The sequence below is a fragment of the Budorcas taxicolor genome, chromosome 17, assembly GCF_023091745.1.
Source record: "Budorcas taxicolor isolate Tak-1 chromosome 17, Takin1.1, whole genome shotgun sequence".
In the NCBI taxonomy this organism is placed as follows: Eukaryota; Metazoa; Chordata; class Mammalia; order Artiodactyla; family Bovidae; genus Budorcas; species Budorcas taxicolor.
In genome coordinates, this window is record NC_068926.1 from 69050352 (window position 1) to 69069343 (window position 18992).

The following is an 18992-nucleotide window of genomic DNA, read 5'->3' on the forward strand; positions in this document are numbered from 1 at the left end:
CGAATTGGCCCATTTTGCACAATTAAGTATTCTAAAATGTGGTTCACTAAGAAGTTCACATTGTAGCAATTTAAAAATTAATGTATTGTCATGGCATTCCAGCTTGTAGAGAAAAGTCTAGTGGGAAAATCTAAGTGGCTTAACTGGATACTTAGGATATTTGTCATTGTTAAACTACTGGTTTTTCTTCTGCAGATTTTCTTGTGAAACCTTCAAATAGAAAAAGCTCTTCAGACAAACTTTATTTGGTAAGTTTGTTCTCCCTACCCTTCACCCTCTACTACACTCTGCTGTTTTGAGGCAGCAAAAGACAATTGACAGATTAATTTGGGGGCCCTGTTTGTCTGTGGGCATTTAAGTGAACTCTTGTATGTTCACTTTAATGTTAAATCTTAAAATTTGGTCTCTCCCCACCATCAGGACTCGAGCCATTGCCATAGTATAATACACTATGCCTAGAAACTGGTATTAAAGTTGAGATTAAATGAGTTGTAGCCTTAATCATTTGTTTAAAATAGTTTTAAACATGATCTTTTAAATTGCAACTTGATTCTTTCTTTGAGTTTTCTTAAATTGTTAAATCTGTTTGAAAATCAAGGCCTTGTTACTAGACTTCAGTTCAGTCTCTCAGTCGTGTCCGACTCTTTGCTACCCCATGAACTGCAGCACAGCAGGCCTCCCTGTCCATCACCAACTCCTGGAGTTTACCCAAACTCATGTCCATTGAGTCGGTGGTGCCATCTAACCATCTCATCCTCTGTCATCCCTTTCTCCTCCTACCTTCAGTCTTTCCCAGCGTCAGGGTCTTTTCCAGTGAGTCACCTCTTCATATCAGGTGGCCAGAGTATTGGAGTTTCAGCTTCACCATCAGTCCTTCCAATGAACACTCAGGACTGATCTCCTTTAGGATGGAATGGTTGGATCTCAAGCGTCTTCTCCAACACCACAGTTCAAAAGCATCAATTCTTCGGTGCTTAGCTTTCTTTATAGTCCAACTCGCACATCCATATGACCGCTGGAAAAACCACAGCCTTGACTAGACGGACCTTTGTTGGCAAAGTAATGTCTCTGCTTTTGAATATTCTGTCTAGGTTGGTCATAACTTTCCTTCCAAGGAGTAAGCGTCTTTTAATTCCATGGCTGCAGTCACCATCTGCAGTGATTTTGGAGCCCAAAAAAATAAAGTCTGTCACTGTTTCCCGATCTATTTCCCATGAAGTGATGGGACCGGATGCCATGATCTTCGTTTTCTGAATGTTGAGCTTTAAGCCAACTTTTTCGCTCTCCTCTTTCACTTTCATCAAGAGGCTCTTTAGCTCCTCTTCACTTTCTGCCTTAAGGGTGGTGTCATCTGCATATCTGAGGTTATTGATATTTCTCCTGGCAATCTTGATTCCAGCTTGTGTTTCTTCCAGTCCAGCGTTTCTCATGATGTACTCTGCATATAAGTTAAATAAGCAGGGTGACAATATACAGCCTTGACGTACTCCTTTTCCTATTTGGAACCAGTCTGTTGTTCCATGTCTAGTTCTAACTGTTGCTTCCTGACCTGCATACAGATTTCTCAAGAGGCAGGTCAGGTGGTCTGGGTATTCCCATCTCTTTCAGAATTTTCCACAGTTTATTGTGATCCACACAGTCAAAGGCTTTGGCATAGTCAATAAAGCAGAAGTAGATGTTTTTCTGGAACTCTCTTGCATTTTCGATGATCCAGCGGATGTTGGCAATTTGATCTCTGGTTCCTCTGCCTTTTCTAAAACCAGCTTGACCATCAGGAAGTTCACGGTTCACGTATTGCTGAAGCCTGGCTTGGAGAATTTTGAGCATTACTCTACTAGCGTGTGAGATGAGTGCAATTTCAGTCTAGTCTGTTCCCACCCTGCAGCCAGAGCCTCCTTCACGCCACCTCAGGCCACGCTTCCAGGCACAGCTGTGTGAGGCTCTGTGCCCTGCTGCTGCCATGGCCTCTCTTCCCTCGCTTTCATTGATCATAAAGCATCTGCTTTGAATATTGAATCCCAGACTTGCAAAAATATGCAGTATTTGTGGAAGTTTAGTGAACTAGAAATGCTGGCTTTGCATGTAATGTATCTGTTTTATATATATATATATATATATATACACACACACACACACACACATATATACATTTAGAAGGCTACTTATTAAAGTAATAGTGTTCTTAGTAGCCTGAGTTTCTTGTTCGGTGTTCCTCCCCCAGTATTATAGTTGTTTCTGAAAACCAGGTAAAGGCATTAGCATGGCCTGAGTTTTCACTGAGCGTAGGATATTGGGGTAAAAGACTTTTTTCTTTCATATTTTGTGTACTAAGTCAGTTTGGTTCCCACAGATGGGGAGATCCATTTTGAATTTACAGAATTTACAAAAACATGCTATTTAATATTGTAAGAATTACATTGTTATATGCTGTATTTTCATTCGCAAGTTGGTTTTAATTATTGCTTTATTATTTTCATCTAAGGTTTATGATAGTTTTCATGTTGCTGTCAACTTTAGGAGCATGAGCTTTCGCAGTTGTTTTTGCTCAGATAGGTTACGGCCAGGATGATTTTCGCAGCCCTTTAAAGGAGTTTGGATTTGACTAGTGGGTTGGCTGGGTGACTCTCAGCTTTTTCTTGGCTGACTCTGGTCAAGTCCTTTGGTCCTTGTATATGCAGTTCCTTTAATTAGGGTATGGCCAAATGGGAAATTGGGCTTCTGAGGTGGTGCTAGTGGCAAAGACCACCCCCACCAATGGAGGAGATGCAGGAGATGCTGACCCCATCTCTGGGTCGGGAAGATCCCGTGGAGGAGGGCACACAACATGCTCCAGTGTTCCTGCCTGGAGAATTGCATGGACAGAGGAGCCTGGAGGGCTGCAGTCCACAGGGTCGCACAGTCAGACACGACTGAGCAACTTAGCACACACATGGAAAATTACCAATTTTGTCCTTTTCCTCCCCTCAAGTTCCAGGCGTAAAGGAAAGAAAAGGCTTGCCAAGACACTGAAGAAGGGACGGAGATCTCTCCTCCTCACCTCGGCCTCCTGTCATGGTAAGTACGGAGAAACAGCAAGACAGCTGGACTCGAACTCTGTCCTGACAGTGAAGTGAATACTAGTGAGTTTATAGTTCCCGCCCTCAGAACTGTCTGTTGTCTTTTATTGTTTACTTAGTATCACTAGTAATAATTTGAGTATTTTAGTGTCTTAGAGCAGTTTTGCTTCTGTTCACTTTAATCGTGTGAGTTAGATATTGTCTGTTTTCAGTCAGGTAGTGTAAATAGATTCAAGAACAAATGTTTGTTGGACTTCAGGTTTCTTATTTCTTTTCTGGGAAGGAAGATAACAGTAAGAAGCTTTTCTCTGTATGTGTTGCGTTGTGGAGAATTAATATGGTCATATACATATTCTTTATGAATTTACCTTTCTGGATGAAAGCAGTTCCCTGTCTTCCCTGTTTTTCCTCTTTAACATTGTTATTATCCCAAAGAAGATGAAGTAGCTCTGCACAAGGCCTGCCTGCATCTGTGACTAAAACGAGTGTATTTCAGTGACTTGCGAGCCATTTAGGACCCACTTTAGGCAGAGAAGTGGGAGCACTGAGCCAGCTACATTTCTATCAGTCCCAAAAATATGTAAACAGAGCTTCAAGGCTTAAGGAAGAAATGGCCCTCTGCTTCTACCTTGGTGATGTTCGCTAGATCCAAACTGTCATGCTGGCACACAAAGAAGGAATTGAAAAGGCCATGCTAATTTCAAGCATCATTGGGAACATGGATGGAAAATGCCTTTCAACATTAAAAACAAACTAAAACCAAAAAAACTAGGTGTATAGAAGTGTCATTAAAATGGGAAAGGTAACTGCTGTCATTTTTAATCTTTGCCAGTTTTTTCTCAGTTTATGGTCACAACAGCTTTCTGATGTATCCTATACCCAAGTACTGATGAGCTTTTCTTTATGCTGTATTATTTTATTGGTTTTCATGAGTTTTTAATGAATTGAGAGCATTTGCCTAATGTTTATCTGATCTGTATGCCAGCGCTAGTGAGCCACCCGTGGCGGGCTCGTGAAAGCAGCTCTGCTGGGCACAGAAGGGTTGCGCTTCTCTGTGTTCCGCACAGCAGCCTGGTCCTTGCTCTGGTGCCCTGCAGACAGTCGTGTGTGCGCGCACAGTGTTCAGGGAGCCGGTGTGAACATGTGTTTAAAAAAAAAACTTTCATTAAGCAGCTTCATAATAAGTCTTTAGAAGTACTCATTTATAATTCTTCCACCAAAGCCCATAGTTGTATTCCTTTCTAACTAGTTTATGTGCCTATGTATAGTTTATGTAGCTGGAATTAAAACATTAAATTTCTGTTTTGCTTATTTCACTAAATGAATTAAACACTTTTCTTTGTTGATTCGTTGGACTCCTAATGATTTTTTACTAGCTACCTAACACTTTGCAAATTGTTGAACCATTGGTTTAAGTAGTATTAATTAATATTTTCTGTTTTAGCTATTTGGTTACGTGTTCTTAATCCTTATTTTTCTGTGTAGAGAATTCAGAAGCACTGGTTTTTCTTGAATATCATCCTTTCATACTTTAAAAAAATTCTTGAATAAAATTGAGATCTTTCGGGGAGGTTAAGCATTAGGAAAATGTTTTTGTGTTTCATTATGGAAAAATCTCAAGCCTATGTAAATTGAAAATAGTATGATGAACCCTCATAAGCCCCACAGAGGCATCAGCCAGATGCAGTAATCAGTTCATGACCACATTTGTTCCTTCTGACTCCCCACCCCCCACCTCTTTGGATTATGTTGAAAGAAATCACAAACATTATATCAACAGAAATTTTTATTTTTGATGACTTTTAATGCCACTTTTAAGAATGGTAACTAAAATTGACAATGAGACTGATGATCACTTTAAACTTTTACATTTGTCAAATGTTTCTACACATATGTGACTCTAAAGAGTAGTTTTTTTTTAATCCTGCAACATTTGTACATAAATTTAGTTTATAGACATTTTCACTGGTTAGCCTCTACTCCCCATGTTCTTTAAATATTTATCTTTAATGTTAACTTCCCCCTGACTTATAGACTGACTTCTGTTACCTACATAGTTTACCAAGTAGCAGAAGTTAGCTTGGGACGGTGGTGACTGATCTGTTTTCAAGATTTTATAGCGACCCCACATGGAGCTGGTAGGGATTAATAAACATGAGATTCCACCCTGCCCGGTGTTCCTCAGTGACACCAGGAAATTGGCCAAGTGGATTCTATTCTAGCTCTCTCATCCTGGTAAACTACTGCCTGTAGCTAGCCCAGGGTAAATTTGTTGTCAAGCCTCTTAACAGGTTAACACACCTGCCAGACTTTTTCTCGTCCTTGCCTTCGTCTCCTTCCAGCTCTTCCCCCATCAGCCATCTCAAGTTTGGCCTCCCTTTTACCTATGAAACTAAGTAAATATAATAAATTCGGCAGTTGATTCAGCTTATGTTTAGCTAAGTAATATTTTTACCATTCTTTATGGAAAGTCAATAGTCTATCCTCAGTTCAGTTCATTTGCTCAGTCGTGTCCGACTCTTTGTGACCCCACAGACCACAGCACGCCAGGCCTCCCTGTCCATCACCAAGTCCTGGAGTCTACTCAAACTCATGTCCATTGAGTCGGTGATGCCATCCAACCATCTCATCTTTTGTCGTCCCCTTCTCCTCCCCACTTCCATCTTTCCCGACATCACGGTCTTTTCCAGTGAGTCAGCTCTTCACATCAGGTGGCCAAAGTATTGGAGTTTCAGCTTCAGCATTAGTCCTTCCAATGAATATTCAGGACTGATTTCCTTTAGGATGGACTGGTTGGATCTCCTTGCAGTCCAAGGGACTCTCAAGAGTCTTCTCTAGCACCCGAGTTCAAAAGCATCAATTCTTCGGCATTCAGCATTCTTTATAGTCCAACTCTCAGGATTAGGGTTAGTCTATCTTAATCCTTTGGAATTAAAGGCATTTTTATATACAGGGGGAAAATCAGTTCAGGAGCTGTACGTGTACTGTGTACTAGGACAGTCCTATAAAAAGAGCATATATTTTATTTGACTGTGAAAAATTATTTATGTTCTTGTCTTGCCAAATTCTCATATGTTGAAAAATCATTCATTCCAGTTTCAGTTTTCAGTAACTACTTAGATTATATACATTGCCTGGAGTAGCATGCAAGTGAATGTGCCAGCAAAAATGAATTGGTAAACGGCTTCTCTAGGGTTTTTTTTTTAAAGCATGCTATATTATTTTAATTCTACACTATTTAGAGGTCAGAAAAATCTAGTTAGGGAATCACTTAAATGATCTGTGAAATGATCTTTAAGAGAATAAAAGTGTTTTGTTGTAGTTGTTTAGTTACTAAATATTGTCCAACTCTTTGTGACTCCATCAGTTGAAGCCTGCCAGGCTCCTCTGTCCATGGGATTTCCCCAGGGAGAACACTGGAGTGGGTTGCCATTTCCTACTCCTGGGGATCTTCCGACCTAGGGATCGAACCTGTGTCTCCTTCATTGGCAAGAGTGTGCTTTACCTCTGAGCAACCAGGGAAGCCCCCTTCTGTGTTTCAGTTCAGTTCAGTCGCTCAGTCGTGTCCGACTCTTTGTGACCCCATGGACTGCAGCACACCAGGCCTCCCTGTCCATCACCAACTCCTGGAGTTCGCCCGAACTCATGTGCGTTGAGTCGGTGATGCCATCCAGCTATCTCATCCTCTGTCATCCCCTTCTCCTGCCCCCAATCCCTCCTAGCATCAAAGTCTTTTCCAATGGGTCAACTCTTCTCATGAGGTGGCCAAAGTCTTGGACTTTCACCTTTAGCATCAGTCCTTCCAAAGAACACCCAGGACTGATCTCCTTTAGGATGGACTAGTTGGATCTGCTTGCAGTCCAAGGGACTCTCAAGAGTCTTCTCCCACACCACAGTTCAAAAGCATCAATTCTTTGGCGCTCAGCTTTCTTGACAGTCCAACTCTCACATCCATACATGACCACAGGAAAAACCATAGCCTTGACTAGACGGACCTTTGTTGGCAAAGTAACGTCTCTGCTTTTGAATATTCTGTCTAGGTTGGTCATAACTTTCCTTCCAAGGAGTAAGCATCTTTTAATTTCATGGCTGCAGTCACCATCTGCAGTGATTTTGGAGCCCCCCAAAATAAAGTCTGTCACTGTTTCCCCATCTCTTTGCCAGGAAGTGATGGGACCAGATGCCATGATCTTCGTTTTCTGAATGTTGAGCTTTAAGCCAACTTTTTCACTCTCCACTTTCACTTTCATCAAGAGGCTCTTTAGTTCTTTTTCACTTTCTGCCATAAGAGTGGTGTCATCTGCCTGTCTGAGGTTACTGATATTTCTCCTGGCAGTCGTGATTCCAGCTTGTGCTTCCTCCAGCCCAGCGTTTCTCATGATGTACTCTGCATATAAGTTAAATAAGCAGGGTGACAATATACAGCCTTGACTTACTCCTTTTCCTATTTGGGACCAGTCTGTTGTTCCATGTACAGTTCTAACTGTTGCTTCTTGACATGTATACAGATTTTTCAGGAGGCAGGTCAGGTGGTCCCATCTCTCAGAATTTTCCAGTTTATTGTCATCCACACAGTCAAAGGCTTTGGTATAGTCAATCAAGCAGAAGTAGATGTTTTTCTCAAACTCTGTTGCTTTTTTGATGTTGGCAGTTTGGTGTCTGGTTCCTCTGCCTTTTCTAAAACTAGCTTGAACATCTGGGAGTTCACAGTTCACATACTGATGGAGCCTGACTTGGAGAATTTTGAGCATTACTTTACTAGCGTGTGAGATGAGTGCAATTGTGCGGTAGTTTGAGCATTCTTTGGCATTGCCTTTCTTTGGGATTGGAATGAAAACTGACCTTTTCCAGTCCTGTGACCACTGCTGCTGAGTTTTCCAAATTTGCTGGCATATTGAGTGCAGCACTTTCACAACATCATCTTTTAGGATTTGAAATAGTTCAGATGGAATTCTATCACCTCCACTAGCTTTGTTTGTAGTGATGCTTCCTGAGGCCCACTTGACTTCACATTCCAGGATGTTTGGCTCTAGGGTTGTGATCACATAATCGTGATTGTTTGGGTTGTGAAGATCTTTTTTGTGCAGTACTTCTGTGTATTCCTGTCACTTCTTAATGTCTTCTGCTTCTGTTAGGGCCATACTGTTTCTGTCCTTTATTGTCCATTTCTGTCCTTTATTGCCCATCTGTGCATGAAAAATTCTCTTGGTAGCTCTCATTTCCTTGAATAGATCTCTAGTCTTTCCCATTCTATTGTTTTCCTCTATTTCTTTGCATTGATCACTGAGGAAGGCTTTCTTATATTTCCTTGCTGTTCTTTGGAACTCTGCATTCAAATGGGTATATCTTGCCTTTTCTCCTTTGCCTTTCACTTCTTTTCTTTTCATAGCTATTTGTAAGGCTTCCTCAGACAACAGTTTTGCCCTTTTGCATTTCTTTTTTTGGGGGATGGTCTTGATCACTGTCTCCTGTACAGTGTCATGAACATCCATCCTTAGTTCTTCCGGCACTCTATCAGATCTGATCCCTTGAATCTATTTGTTACTTCCGCTGTATAATTGTAAGAGATTTGATTTAGAAGTCAAAGCTGAGAAACCCTTAAAATGTTCATAAATTCATTTTAAAAGTAACAATACCAATTTCCCATAACATTTTAAATGAAAAGTAACATTTTTCTCATCCAGCAATAATTAATGTAAAAGAGTGATGTTGTTTTACATTTTTACAGTTTAAAAAAAAATATTTGGCTTAATAGATGATAGCTGGATTCTCATATCTACTTCTTCATCTGATTTGTTACAGTGTATTTTTTGAAATGAAGTAAATCGAGGCTTACTCAGTAGTTAGAAAATGAAAGGGTACTTTAATAATTTTTCCAGGTAGTTGTATTCGTCTGTTACACATCAAAACTTGACAAGTGTCAGTTCTTTGAAGGTTAGTTGCAATGTGGAATTTGAAGTCATGTCAGTGAACTTTTTGTTCAAACCATCAGTTAAAACCATCAGTTGTCTTGTACTTTAAATGGATCTTCTATCCATGCATGATTTTGTAACATCATGACCAGGTCATTTTGAAAATAATGAATAATGAGAAAATGAGTAATGCAGGTTTTCCAAAGGTAGACCTAATTTGCAATAAAATTTATTTTAAAAATCACACTGGTAGTATTGCCACTGGGCATATCAGGAAAGTATTTGGTACTGGAAAGCTGTGAAGTTCCTTCTGGCAGATGATAGCCTTTCAAAATTCTAATTTTCTCATTAAAACTTCATCACTGGCAACTGATGGCATTTGAAGAAAAGATCTAGTGAAGTCCGAATTACCATAGTTTTTCAGTTCTTTTCAGTTGCAAACGGTGCTCATTGATTTGCAAAAGGAGTTGCTAGTTCAGCTTGTAACTGAAACAGTTGCACAAGTGCTTTACCTTGAGACAGCCATAATACTTCAGTGTGTAGCAGAAGGCTTTCATGTGTATTTCCTGTTTATTTATTTTTTAATATTTTATTTTATATATTTATTGGACATGCAGCATGTGGGATCTTAGTTCCCCAACCAGGGATTGAACCCATGCTCCCTCCATTAGGAGCTTAGAGTCTCAACCACTGGACCACCAGGGAAGTCCCTGTTTTCCTCTTTAAAAAAGAAAAAGACTTAAGGGTCAGAATGTAATAAAATTGATCATTTTTCTCCTACTTGTTACCAAGGACATTCAAAGTGCCACTGCTAGATTATAATAAGGGGCCAGCAGGTTTACCCACTGAGGCTCTCTGTGCTGTTTGTACAAATGTCAATGCAGAGAAAAAAGGCTTAGTATTATTACAGGCTTAGTATTTTTAAAAGTCTTTGTATTATTGTGACTGTGATTTTAACCTTATAGAGGCCCTGAAAGGGTCTCAGAATCCGCAGATCACATTTTGAGAACCGTTCTATTAGGGTGTATGCTTAAAATTGCTATTGTTCTTATAAAACTTGCTGTGTAAATAATTTCATCATAATTTACCTCTGGACTTTCCAGTAGATTCCTTTTCCCCCTGATCTTTGTATACCATACAAATTTATAATGTAAAAGACTGTTTTTATGTAAATTATGATTAGTTCAAGTACCATTTAGATTATAATTTTTTTTTTTTTTGAGATTGCCTTGTGAAAGTGAAAGTGAAGTTGCTCAGTCGTGTCCGACTCTTTGTGACTCCATGGACTGTAGCCTATCAGGCTCCTCTGTCCATGGGATTTTCCAGGCAAGAGTGCTGGAGTGGATTGTCATTTCCTTCTCCAGGGGATCTTCCCGACCCAGGAATTGAACCCGGGTCTCCTGCATTGCAGGCAGTTGCTTTACCGTCTGAGCCACCAGGGAAGAAATAAATATGTAATACAAAGATTAAACTAGGGGTAGTGGTTCACACACGTTTTCAGTTTGAGGATTCAGTTCTTCAGTTTACATCGAAAAGAAAGCAGTTTTTGTTATGGAAAGTTCCCATATAACCAGAGTAGACACTGAGGTATAGTGAACTCTCACTTAAAGTTCCACTTATTAATCCCCTCATAGACAGCTGTTTCATTTATGCTCCATTCACTTCCTTGTTACCCTTCCCCTTCCAAATGTTTTGAGTCATATTCCAGATATTGGTCATATCATTTCATTCTTAAATAATAATTCAGAATGCATCTTTTAAAAATAAAGATTATAACTTAAGAGAAAAAAGCCACTATATCTTAGTTTCTCCTAAAAGTAATATACTAACAACTTATTAGTGCTTAATAGAAATGTTCTTAACCTCTTTGACTTTCTTTGGTATTGATGTGTTTTCCATTTAGAGGCACCTGGATTTTCATTGTGATTATGCTACTAGACATGGCAGAAAAACCAAACATGGAGTAGGAGCTTTGAAATTATTTGAACATTTGGGTTTTTTCCAGGATGAAGAGACTCGGCACAGCCTTGAGTGCATCCAGGCCAATCAGATCTTTCCCAGGAAGCAGCTGATCCGGGAGGATGAGAATCTTCAGGTAATTCCAGGCCACTTTTGATTGTGAAACAAGTATGAAGCATCATAGTGACAATGCAGCAGAGCCAGGGGATTGAAGTGATGCCCTGCATGTAGGAATACATATTAGAGAAATGTAGTTTTTTCCCTAAACCACACACATGACAGAAATGTATGCTGGAAAACATCTCTTTTAGAAGGACTTTCCCACTGAGGTGTGGTCATCTCTGTGTCATTCCTTCTTGAGTCTTAAATGTGAATAACTAGGTTTTTCAATCTTGCAGGTGTAAACCCATCCTCTTTAGGTCCCGTACCCATTTATGTGCTGTCTTGGGTGACAGTGTTGATAGTCCATTCACCTGACCTGTGTTTAAAGGCTTTGCTTTACTACTTCAGGACTCTGAAGCGTTTCTTCTTCCCCTTTGAAGGTCCCTTTTCTTGAACTTCATGGAGAAAGCACAGAGTACGTGGGCCGTGCTGAGGATGCCATCATTGCCCTTTCTAATTACAGACTTCACATCAAGTTCAAGGAGTCGCTTGTTAATGTAAGTGCTGTCAGCTGTTCTTCCACTAAAGTAGATGGAGAAAGGAAGTAAAAAACCTTAAGTTTCTCACAAGAGGAGTGTTAATAGGGTTCAGCATGAAAACATTGTGTACTCTGCTTTTTTCTCAATTTAAGCACTGGGGACACTACATTAGCAAGCAGCTCTTACGCTTGATTAAAATGATATATGTAGTTGGCAGCTGAGGTGTCCATTGTTAGCAACACTGCATGATTTGCAGCTGGTAATACTGTATCGTCGAGATTTGTAATGGTGCAGAAGCTGGGTGGGCTTTTATTTCTCAATTTTTAGTCGTTACCGACTGCCTCAGGTGAGAGAATTTCCTAGACCTTAATGTCAAATGCTAACAGTTCTGTCAAGAAAGTACAGTGGTGATAGCAAACATCCTTTTCCAACAACACCGGGAGATGACTGTGCACGTGGACATCACCAAAGGGTCAGTACCAAAATTGAGTTGATCATATTGTTTGTAGCCGAAGATGAAGAAGCTCTGTACAGTCAACAAAAACAAGACTTGGAGCTGACTGTGGCCCAAATCATGAGCTCCTTATTGCAAAATTCAGTCTTAAACTGAAGAAAGTGGGGAAAACCACTAGGCCATTCAGGTATGCATTAAGTCACTTCAGTCACGTCTGACTCTGAGCGACCCTATGGTCTATAGCCCACCAGACTCCTCTGTCGAGGGGATTCTCCAGGCATGACTACTAGAGTGGGTTGCCATTTCTTTCTCCAGGGCATCTTCCCAACCCAGGGATCGAACCTGCATCTTTTACTTCTCCCGCATTGGCAGGCAGGTTCTTAACCACTAGCACCACCTCCTAAATCAAATCCCTTATGATTATTCAGTGCAGGGGATGAATACTATAGACAGAAGTTCATAACATTGTACAGGAGCCAGTGACCAAAACCACCCCAGAGAAAAAGAAATGTCAGGAGGAAAAGTGGTTGTCTGAAGAAGCTTTACAAATAGCTGAGGAAGGAAGAGAAGCAAAAAGCAAAGGAGAAAGGGAAAGATTTACCTAACTGAATGAAGAGTTCCAGAGAACAGCAAGGAGACAGAGGACCTTCTTAAATGAACAATACAAAGAAGTAGAGGAAAACAACAGAATGGGAAAGATGCGTGATCTCTTCAGGAAGATTGGAGATATCAAGGGAACATTTCATGCGAAGATGGGCATGATAAAGGACAGAAATGGAAAGAACCTAACAGAAGCAGAAGAGATTAAGAAGATGTGGCAAGAATACACAAAAGAACTATACAAAAAAGTTCTTAATCACCGAAATGACCACAGTGGTGTGGTCACATCACCTCGAGCCAGACAACCTGGAGTGTGGAGTCAAGTGGGCCTTAGGAAGCATCGCTATGAACAAAGCTAGTGGAGGTGATGGAATTCCAGCTGAGTTGTTTAAAATCCTAAAAGATGATGCAGTTAAAGTCCTACACGCAGTATGTCAGCAAATTTGGAAAACTCAGCAATGGCCACAGGACTGGAAACGCTTAATTTTCATTCCAGTCCCAAAGAAGGGCTATGCCAAAGAATGTTCAAACTGTCATACAGTTGTGCTCATTTCGCATGCTAGTAAGGTTATGCTCAAAATTCTTCAAGCTAGGCTTCAGTACATGAACCGAGAACTATCAGATATACAAGTTGGGTTTAGAAAAGGCAGAGAACCAGAGGTCAGATTGTCAACATTTGTTGAATCATAGAGAAAGCAGGGCTTCCCTGGTGGCTCAGTTGGTAAAGAATCCGCCTGCAATGTGGGAGAGCTGGGTTCAGTCCCTGGGTTAGGAAGATCGCCTGGAAGAGGGCATGGCAACCCACTCCAGTATTGTTGCCTGGGGAATCCCCATGGACAGAGGAACCTGGCAGGCTACAGTCCGTGGAGTCACAAAGAGCTGGACGTGACTGAGCAACTAAGCACACAGATAAAACAAGGGAATTCTAGAAAAACATTTGCTTCATTGACTATGCTATAAAGCCTTTGACTGTGTGGATCACAACAAACTGGAAGATTCTTAGAGATGTGAATACCAGACTACCATAACCTGTCTCCTGAGAAACCTGTTTATGGGTTAAGAAGCAACAGTTAGAACCCTATATGGAACAGCTTACAGGTTCAAACTAGGGATAGGAATATGATAAGTCTGTATATTATCACCCTGTTCATTCAGTTTGTATGCGGAGTAATCATGCGAAATGCCAAGGTGGGTGAATCACAAGCTGGAGTCAAGATCGCCAGGAGAAATGTTAACAGTCTCAGAAATGCAGATGATACACTCTAATGGCAGAAAGCGAAGAGGAACCGAAGAGCCTCTTGATGAGGGTGGAAAAGCTGGTTTAAAACTCAACATTCAGTAAGATCATGGCATCAGGTCCCATCATTTCATGGCAAACAGAAGGGGGAAAAGTGAAAACAGTGATGGGTTTTATTTTTGTGGGTTCTAAAATCACTGTGGATGGTGATTGCAGCCATGAAATTAAAAGACGCTTGTTCCTCGCAAGGGAATGTATGACAAACCTAAGTAGCGTATTAAAAAGTGGAAACATCGCTTTTCCAACAAAGGTCTGTCTAGTGAAAGCTGTGGCTTTTCCAGTAGTCACGTATGGATGTGAGAGTAGGACCTTAAAGAAGGCTGAGCACTGAAGAGTTGATGCTTTCAAACTGTGGTGTCGGAGAAGACTCTTGAGAGTCCTGTGGACTGCAAGGAGATCAAAACAGTCCATCCTAAAGGAGGCCAGCCCTGACTGTTCATTGGAAGGGCTGATGCTGAAGTACTTTCGCCACCTGATGGCAAAGAGCTGACTCATTGAAAAAGACACTGACGCTGGGAAAGATTGAAAGCAAAAGGACAAGAGGGTGGTAGAGCGCAAGATGGTTAGATAGTATCACCTACTCCATGAACATGAATTTGAGCAATCTCCAGGAGATAGTGTACACTACTATAGTGGCTCAGATGGTAAAGCGTCTGTAATGCAGGAGACCCGGGTTCGATCCCTGGGTTGGGAAGATCCCCTGGAGAAGGAAATGGCAGCCCACCCCATTATTCTTGCCTGGAAAATCCCATGGACCGCGGAGGCTGGTAGGCTACCATCCATGGGGTCGCAAAGAGTAGGACACGACTGAGCGACTTCCCAGGAGATAGTGTAGAACAGGAAAGCCTGGCTTGCTGTAGTCCATGGGGTCGCAAAGAGTTGGACCCAACTTAGCGACTGAACAGCAACTTCAAATGATGAGATGTACTTTGAGTTCAGTGCAGGCTTCTGTTACAGAATGAAGTGACTCTCACGTCTTCTTAGTGGTATAAGGACAGATGTTAAATAAAATGTTTATTTGCGTAATATACTGTGTATTGCTGAAGAGAGGGAAAGCTCAACTTTTGAGTGCATTCCTTTTCAATTAAGAGGGTATCTCAGTGAACTGGGTCTTCCAGCACTATTGCCATCCTTAGTCTTTTTCAGTAAACTTGTCTTCCAGCACAGAAAGTTCAGTAAACTTGTCTTCCAGCACAGAAATGCCAAAGGTCATGTATTCTAACCAAATGAATGCTGCCTTCTTTCCTCATTGAACAGTGTTGTGGCTCTTTGCACTTCGGTTCTACCACAAAGAAGTGTACTATGACATCTTATAAAAGCTCAGGACTGTCCCTTCATTCAGATAGTGTGTTCGGGAGCTCATTTTGGGATTCTTAGAAAGTTGTTTTACTCAGCCATCCAAGTTACCCAGTTCCTTCATCATATTTTTTCCTTGTCAAGATTCGAATGGCTGACATTTTCTTTGTGGTTGGCGTTTATTGCTTTAGTGTTGATGACTGTCCTGTGCCGTTAAGCGTTTACGTCTAGGAGTCACTGTGGCCTGAATCCCTTCGGGCCTGTAGATCTGGGCTGTGATCGTAGCTCTTGTCTTAGTTTTCTGTCAGCTAAAAATACACACTGGATTCACCAAGGCAAGAGGCATATTGTGCTTTCATACCATGTACCACTGTTCAGAAGGGTCTGTTTGGAATTGAGTGGCCCTGATAAGAGGGGACAGGATGGAATCTCCTATGATATTCCAGCAACCAGACCCTACCAGCTCCTGTGGAAATCATGACAGCAATATTTAGTAGAATTACCCAATTGAATTTTGTGTTTAAATGTCTAGAATTGGTGAAATTTAATTAAATTGCATGTGGAGATAATGTAGTTTTCTATCATTGCATTTTTTCATGCAGTCCCGTCTCTCAGCTTTTTGGTTTATGGCCAGGTATTTCAGACACTATTTTTAGATCTGTTGGGGTAGAGGATCTGTTGGAGAGAAAGCATGCATTGGATCATGTCATTCACCAACCTAAAGGCCTTCAGTCTTTCTTGATTAACACGGTGTCACCCTAAGTGGTGTGATCCTTGGTCCTTTACAGCTTTTCTGCCTCCCTCTCTCTCCCCTTCTCCGCTTTGTATTAGTAAAACCACCCTCTTTGGGCTCTCAGACACACCTTATACCTCTGAGTTTTCTCTTCTCCTACCCAAGGAACTTTTCTTCACCTGTCAAAACCCAGTTCAGGTGATAATATTCTTCTGTGAAGCCTTTCTCGGTCCCAGTTCCCTCCCTGACAGTTTATTACCCTCTCTCCTGGCCTTTTCTGTGTCTTGAACACAGTTTGACAACTTTTACCAGACATGTTGTAATTTTTTGTTTGTTCATCTTTGTATCTTTAGAATCCAATGTGTTTACTTGTGCCATAGTATTCAGTAAATATTAAGTGAATTGAAGTTAATAATGGGTTTGAAATAGATATTAGACCATTTTAAAAATTTTTCTGGGTTTAAAGCTCATTTTAAGTCATCTTTTTCTCTAAGCCTGCATCATCTTTTTCTCCAGCAGTAGCTGTATGAGTAGGTTGTTTTCTGGAATTGTTGGTCCCCAAACTGTGATTGAGATACAGTGCTTAAGAAAACTTACCCTTGTTTTTAACTTGTGACCCGTTTCTTCACCGAAAAGTGTTTCCCATTTAGCATGATAACCCTCTAAGGCACAGAGGCTGCCTGTCGCTGTTTTAAAAGCCCAAGGTAATGGCTCTGCACTGAAAAATGGTTGTGCAAAAGTATTTTGTAGTTGCAGTGATTTTAAATAATTCAGATTGGAAGAGACTAGGACTTCTTTGTACAAATAAGTTAATCCCATCACAGTTAGCGCTAAGCTCCTAAAACCTGTGGTCACTCCAGGAAACCATGGCTCCTCCTATTCTGGTCCTCCCTCAGCAGATGAGTGTTTCAGTAAAATCTGTGATACTAAGAGACCCCTCCCCTAAAAGTTACTATATCTAAATCAAACATATCTCAACCATCAAAACTCAGATGTGTCAGTACGTATTGTGGCATGCTCCCGTTTGCATCATTTTGTATGTTTTCAAATGAACACATGTAACTCTTAAATGACTTACACCGTCAAGCTTTACATAGCTGTCTGATATCATATATTCTCTTAATCTCACAGCACATTGAAATACATCATATTGTAATGCACATACATTATAGCAACTTTCCAATTTCTAGGGTAAAGAACCTCCAGTATAGTTGTAGCATTTAAGGTATGAATTGCTCCTATTCCATGCTTTTCCCAAACTGTATTTTTACATATGTATAGGTATATTTCTTTGCTGAGCCAATTTACAAACAAGTAAGTGTTCAAGTGAAGATAATGAAATTTTAAAATGATTTTTGTTGTGTAATTCAATAGACCGCCTCTCAGTCTGCTGCTTCTGAAATCCCAGTAAGTAGCATGAGAATTGTAGGCGGTTGTTGCACCTGTGCTTGGAACAAACTGGTTTTGAGTGTCAGATGCTCACCTTGCCAATCAGCAAAATGTGTCCTCTCTGCATGAGTCCCTTTCCTCATATTAGAGAAAGTTCTAGTGGTTTTGTACATGAGGACAGTTTGTGGAGTGGGGGTAAAGCCCCATAGTCCCATGAGCAGATGGAATTGTGACTTTCAAAAAATGTAAACTGAAGTTCAACCAGAAGTAAGGACCACGTTAGTACTTAAAAGGACATTAAAACTCCATTTCTAGACTGGTCTGTTAATGCTTCTTAGGAACAAGCTGGAATTATTCCTGGAAACACCTTCCTTAGCATTTCCCACATTTTTTACATTGCTAACTGTTGTACATTGAAAATCTTTGTTACTCTCCAAGCATCAGAAGTAGGTTATTGTTAATGATGCCCTTTGGCCTTAGCATTCATAAATCAGAGGAGGCTTCTGAAAACCCATGTTGGAAGATTGTAAATACCAAAAGTGAGCAGTAAAGAATTTGAGTCTTTAACCTGTGACCATTTTCTTCTGACTGGTTTTTAAATCGTTAGAACCCAGATCATTCATGGTGTGTTATATAGATTTTAGGCTAAGACTCATTACATTATTTTTACTCTGTTATTGCCATTTTTACTTGCCATGTGTATGCAAGGTTAATACTTCCTCATTCAGTCTCTAAAAAGGGCATTTGTTATTAAAAAGTATACATTATCCCCCTTTTAAATTCTGGTGCTTAGTAATTCACACATATACAGACCCAGAATGAACTATGGTAAATACAGTAGGAAATAACATAAAATTCCCTCTGGAATGAGTACTGCGACTCTTATACTTAAGCATGTCTATTATGTTCTTAAACTGCCGCTGTCCTGCTCTTTTGGATTGATGCTCTCATGAGTTTTGGTGTATGTAAGGTAACTTTTGACCTTTAGAGGAATTGATTAACAGCACTGGAGTGTGTTTGATGTATTTTAAGCATGAGTTTGGTGGGTTTTATAAGGAGAAAAGCACTGTAATGGGAGAGAGAATTGCCTGGCAAGAAGGCGGCAGAGAAGAAAGGAGCAAAATGAGGATGCGTTGGTGCAAAGCACTGAGCCATTGGGTTAGGGAGGACATGACTGTGACTTCAGATTTCTTAGAATTGCCTCTAGAGAATCTTGGTTGGTTTACATTCTGTTTTCCGCTTAAGATCCCTGGTGAAGAGGCTGCTTATAGTGAAAGAAAAACTGAAGTAGTGCTCACACAGAAGGGAAGGGCGTCCGAGAGGAAGAACGGAGCACCATGTATGTTGTTGACAGGGCCCTGAGCTGGAAGGCAGCCATGGATTCTGGTCCTGACTCTGGCACCAGCTTTAGTGGAGTGTCTTAACCTCACCGAGCTGTAAAATGGCCTGCCTCATGAACCTGTATCTCTTTGCTGTTGGGTCTGTCTAGTGACAGAAATGGTAGGGATCCTCCTCATATGTGATGAAAGCTGAGAAACCTGAATCAGTGGTCTTGCCTTTAAAGAAGTAGAGAAGCTTATTTTATATTTTGGTTGGCTATATGAAGAGGAAAAGCTAGCTAGCTCCACCTTTTTCAAAGGGAAGGCAATCTCGAG

The 18992-nt window shown here is 40.7% G+C and overlaps 1 protein-coding gene across 7 annotated transcripts in view; it reads left to right on the top strand.

Moving 5' to 3' along the window:
- Positions 1-18992, top strand: part of MTMR3 (myotubularin related protein 3) — a 128650-nt gene that overhangs the window by 67167 nt on the left and 42491 nt on the right. For 6 of the 7 annotated variants that reach the window (XM_052655189.1, XM_052655192.1, XM_052655193.1 and 3 more), the window contains exons 2-5: positions 196-248; positions 2969-3054; positions 10974-11063; positions 11470-11586. In XM_052655189.1, the coding sequence (XP_052511149.1) occupies positions 3052-3054; positions 10974-11063; positions 11470-11586 (210 nt within the window). In that variant the 5' untranslated portion in view covers positions 196-248; positions 2969-3051. The remainder of the gene's footprint in view (positions 1-195; positions 249-2968; positions 3055-10973; positions 11064-11469; positions 11587-18992) is intronic. The other variant, XM_052655190.1, reaches the window with a different exon arrangement.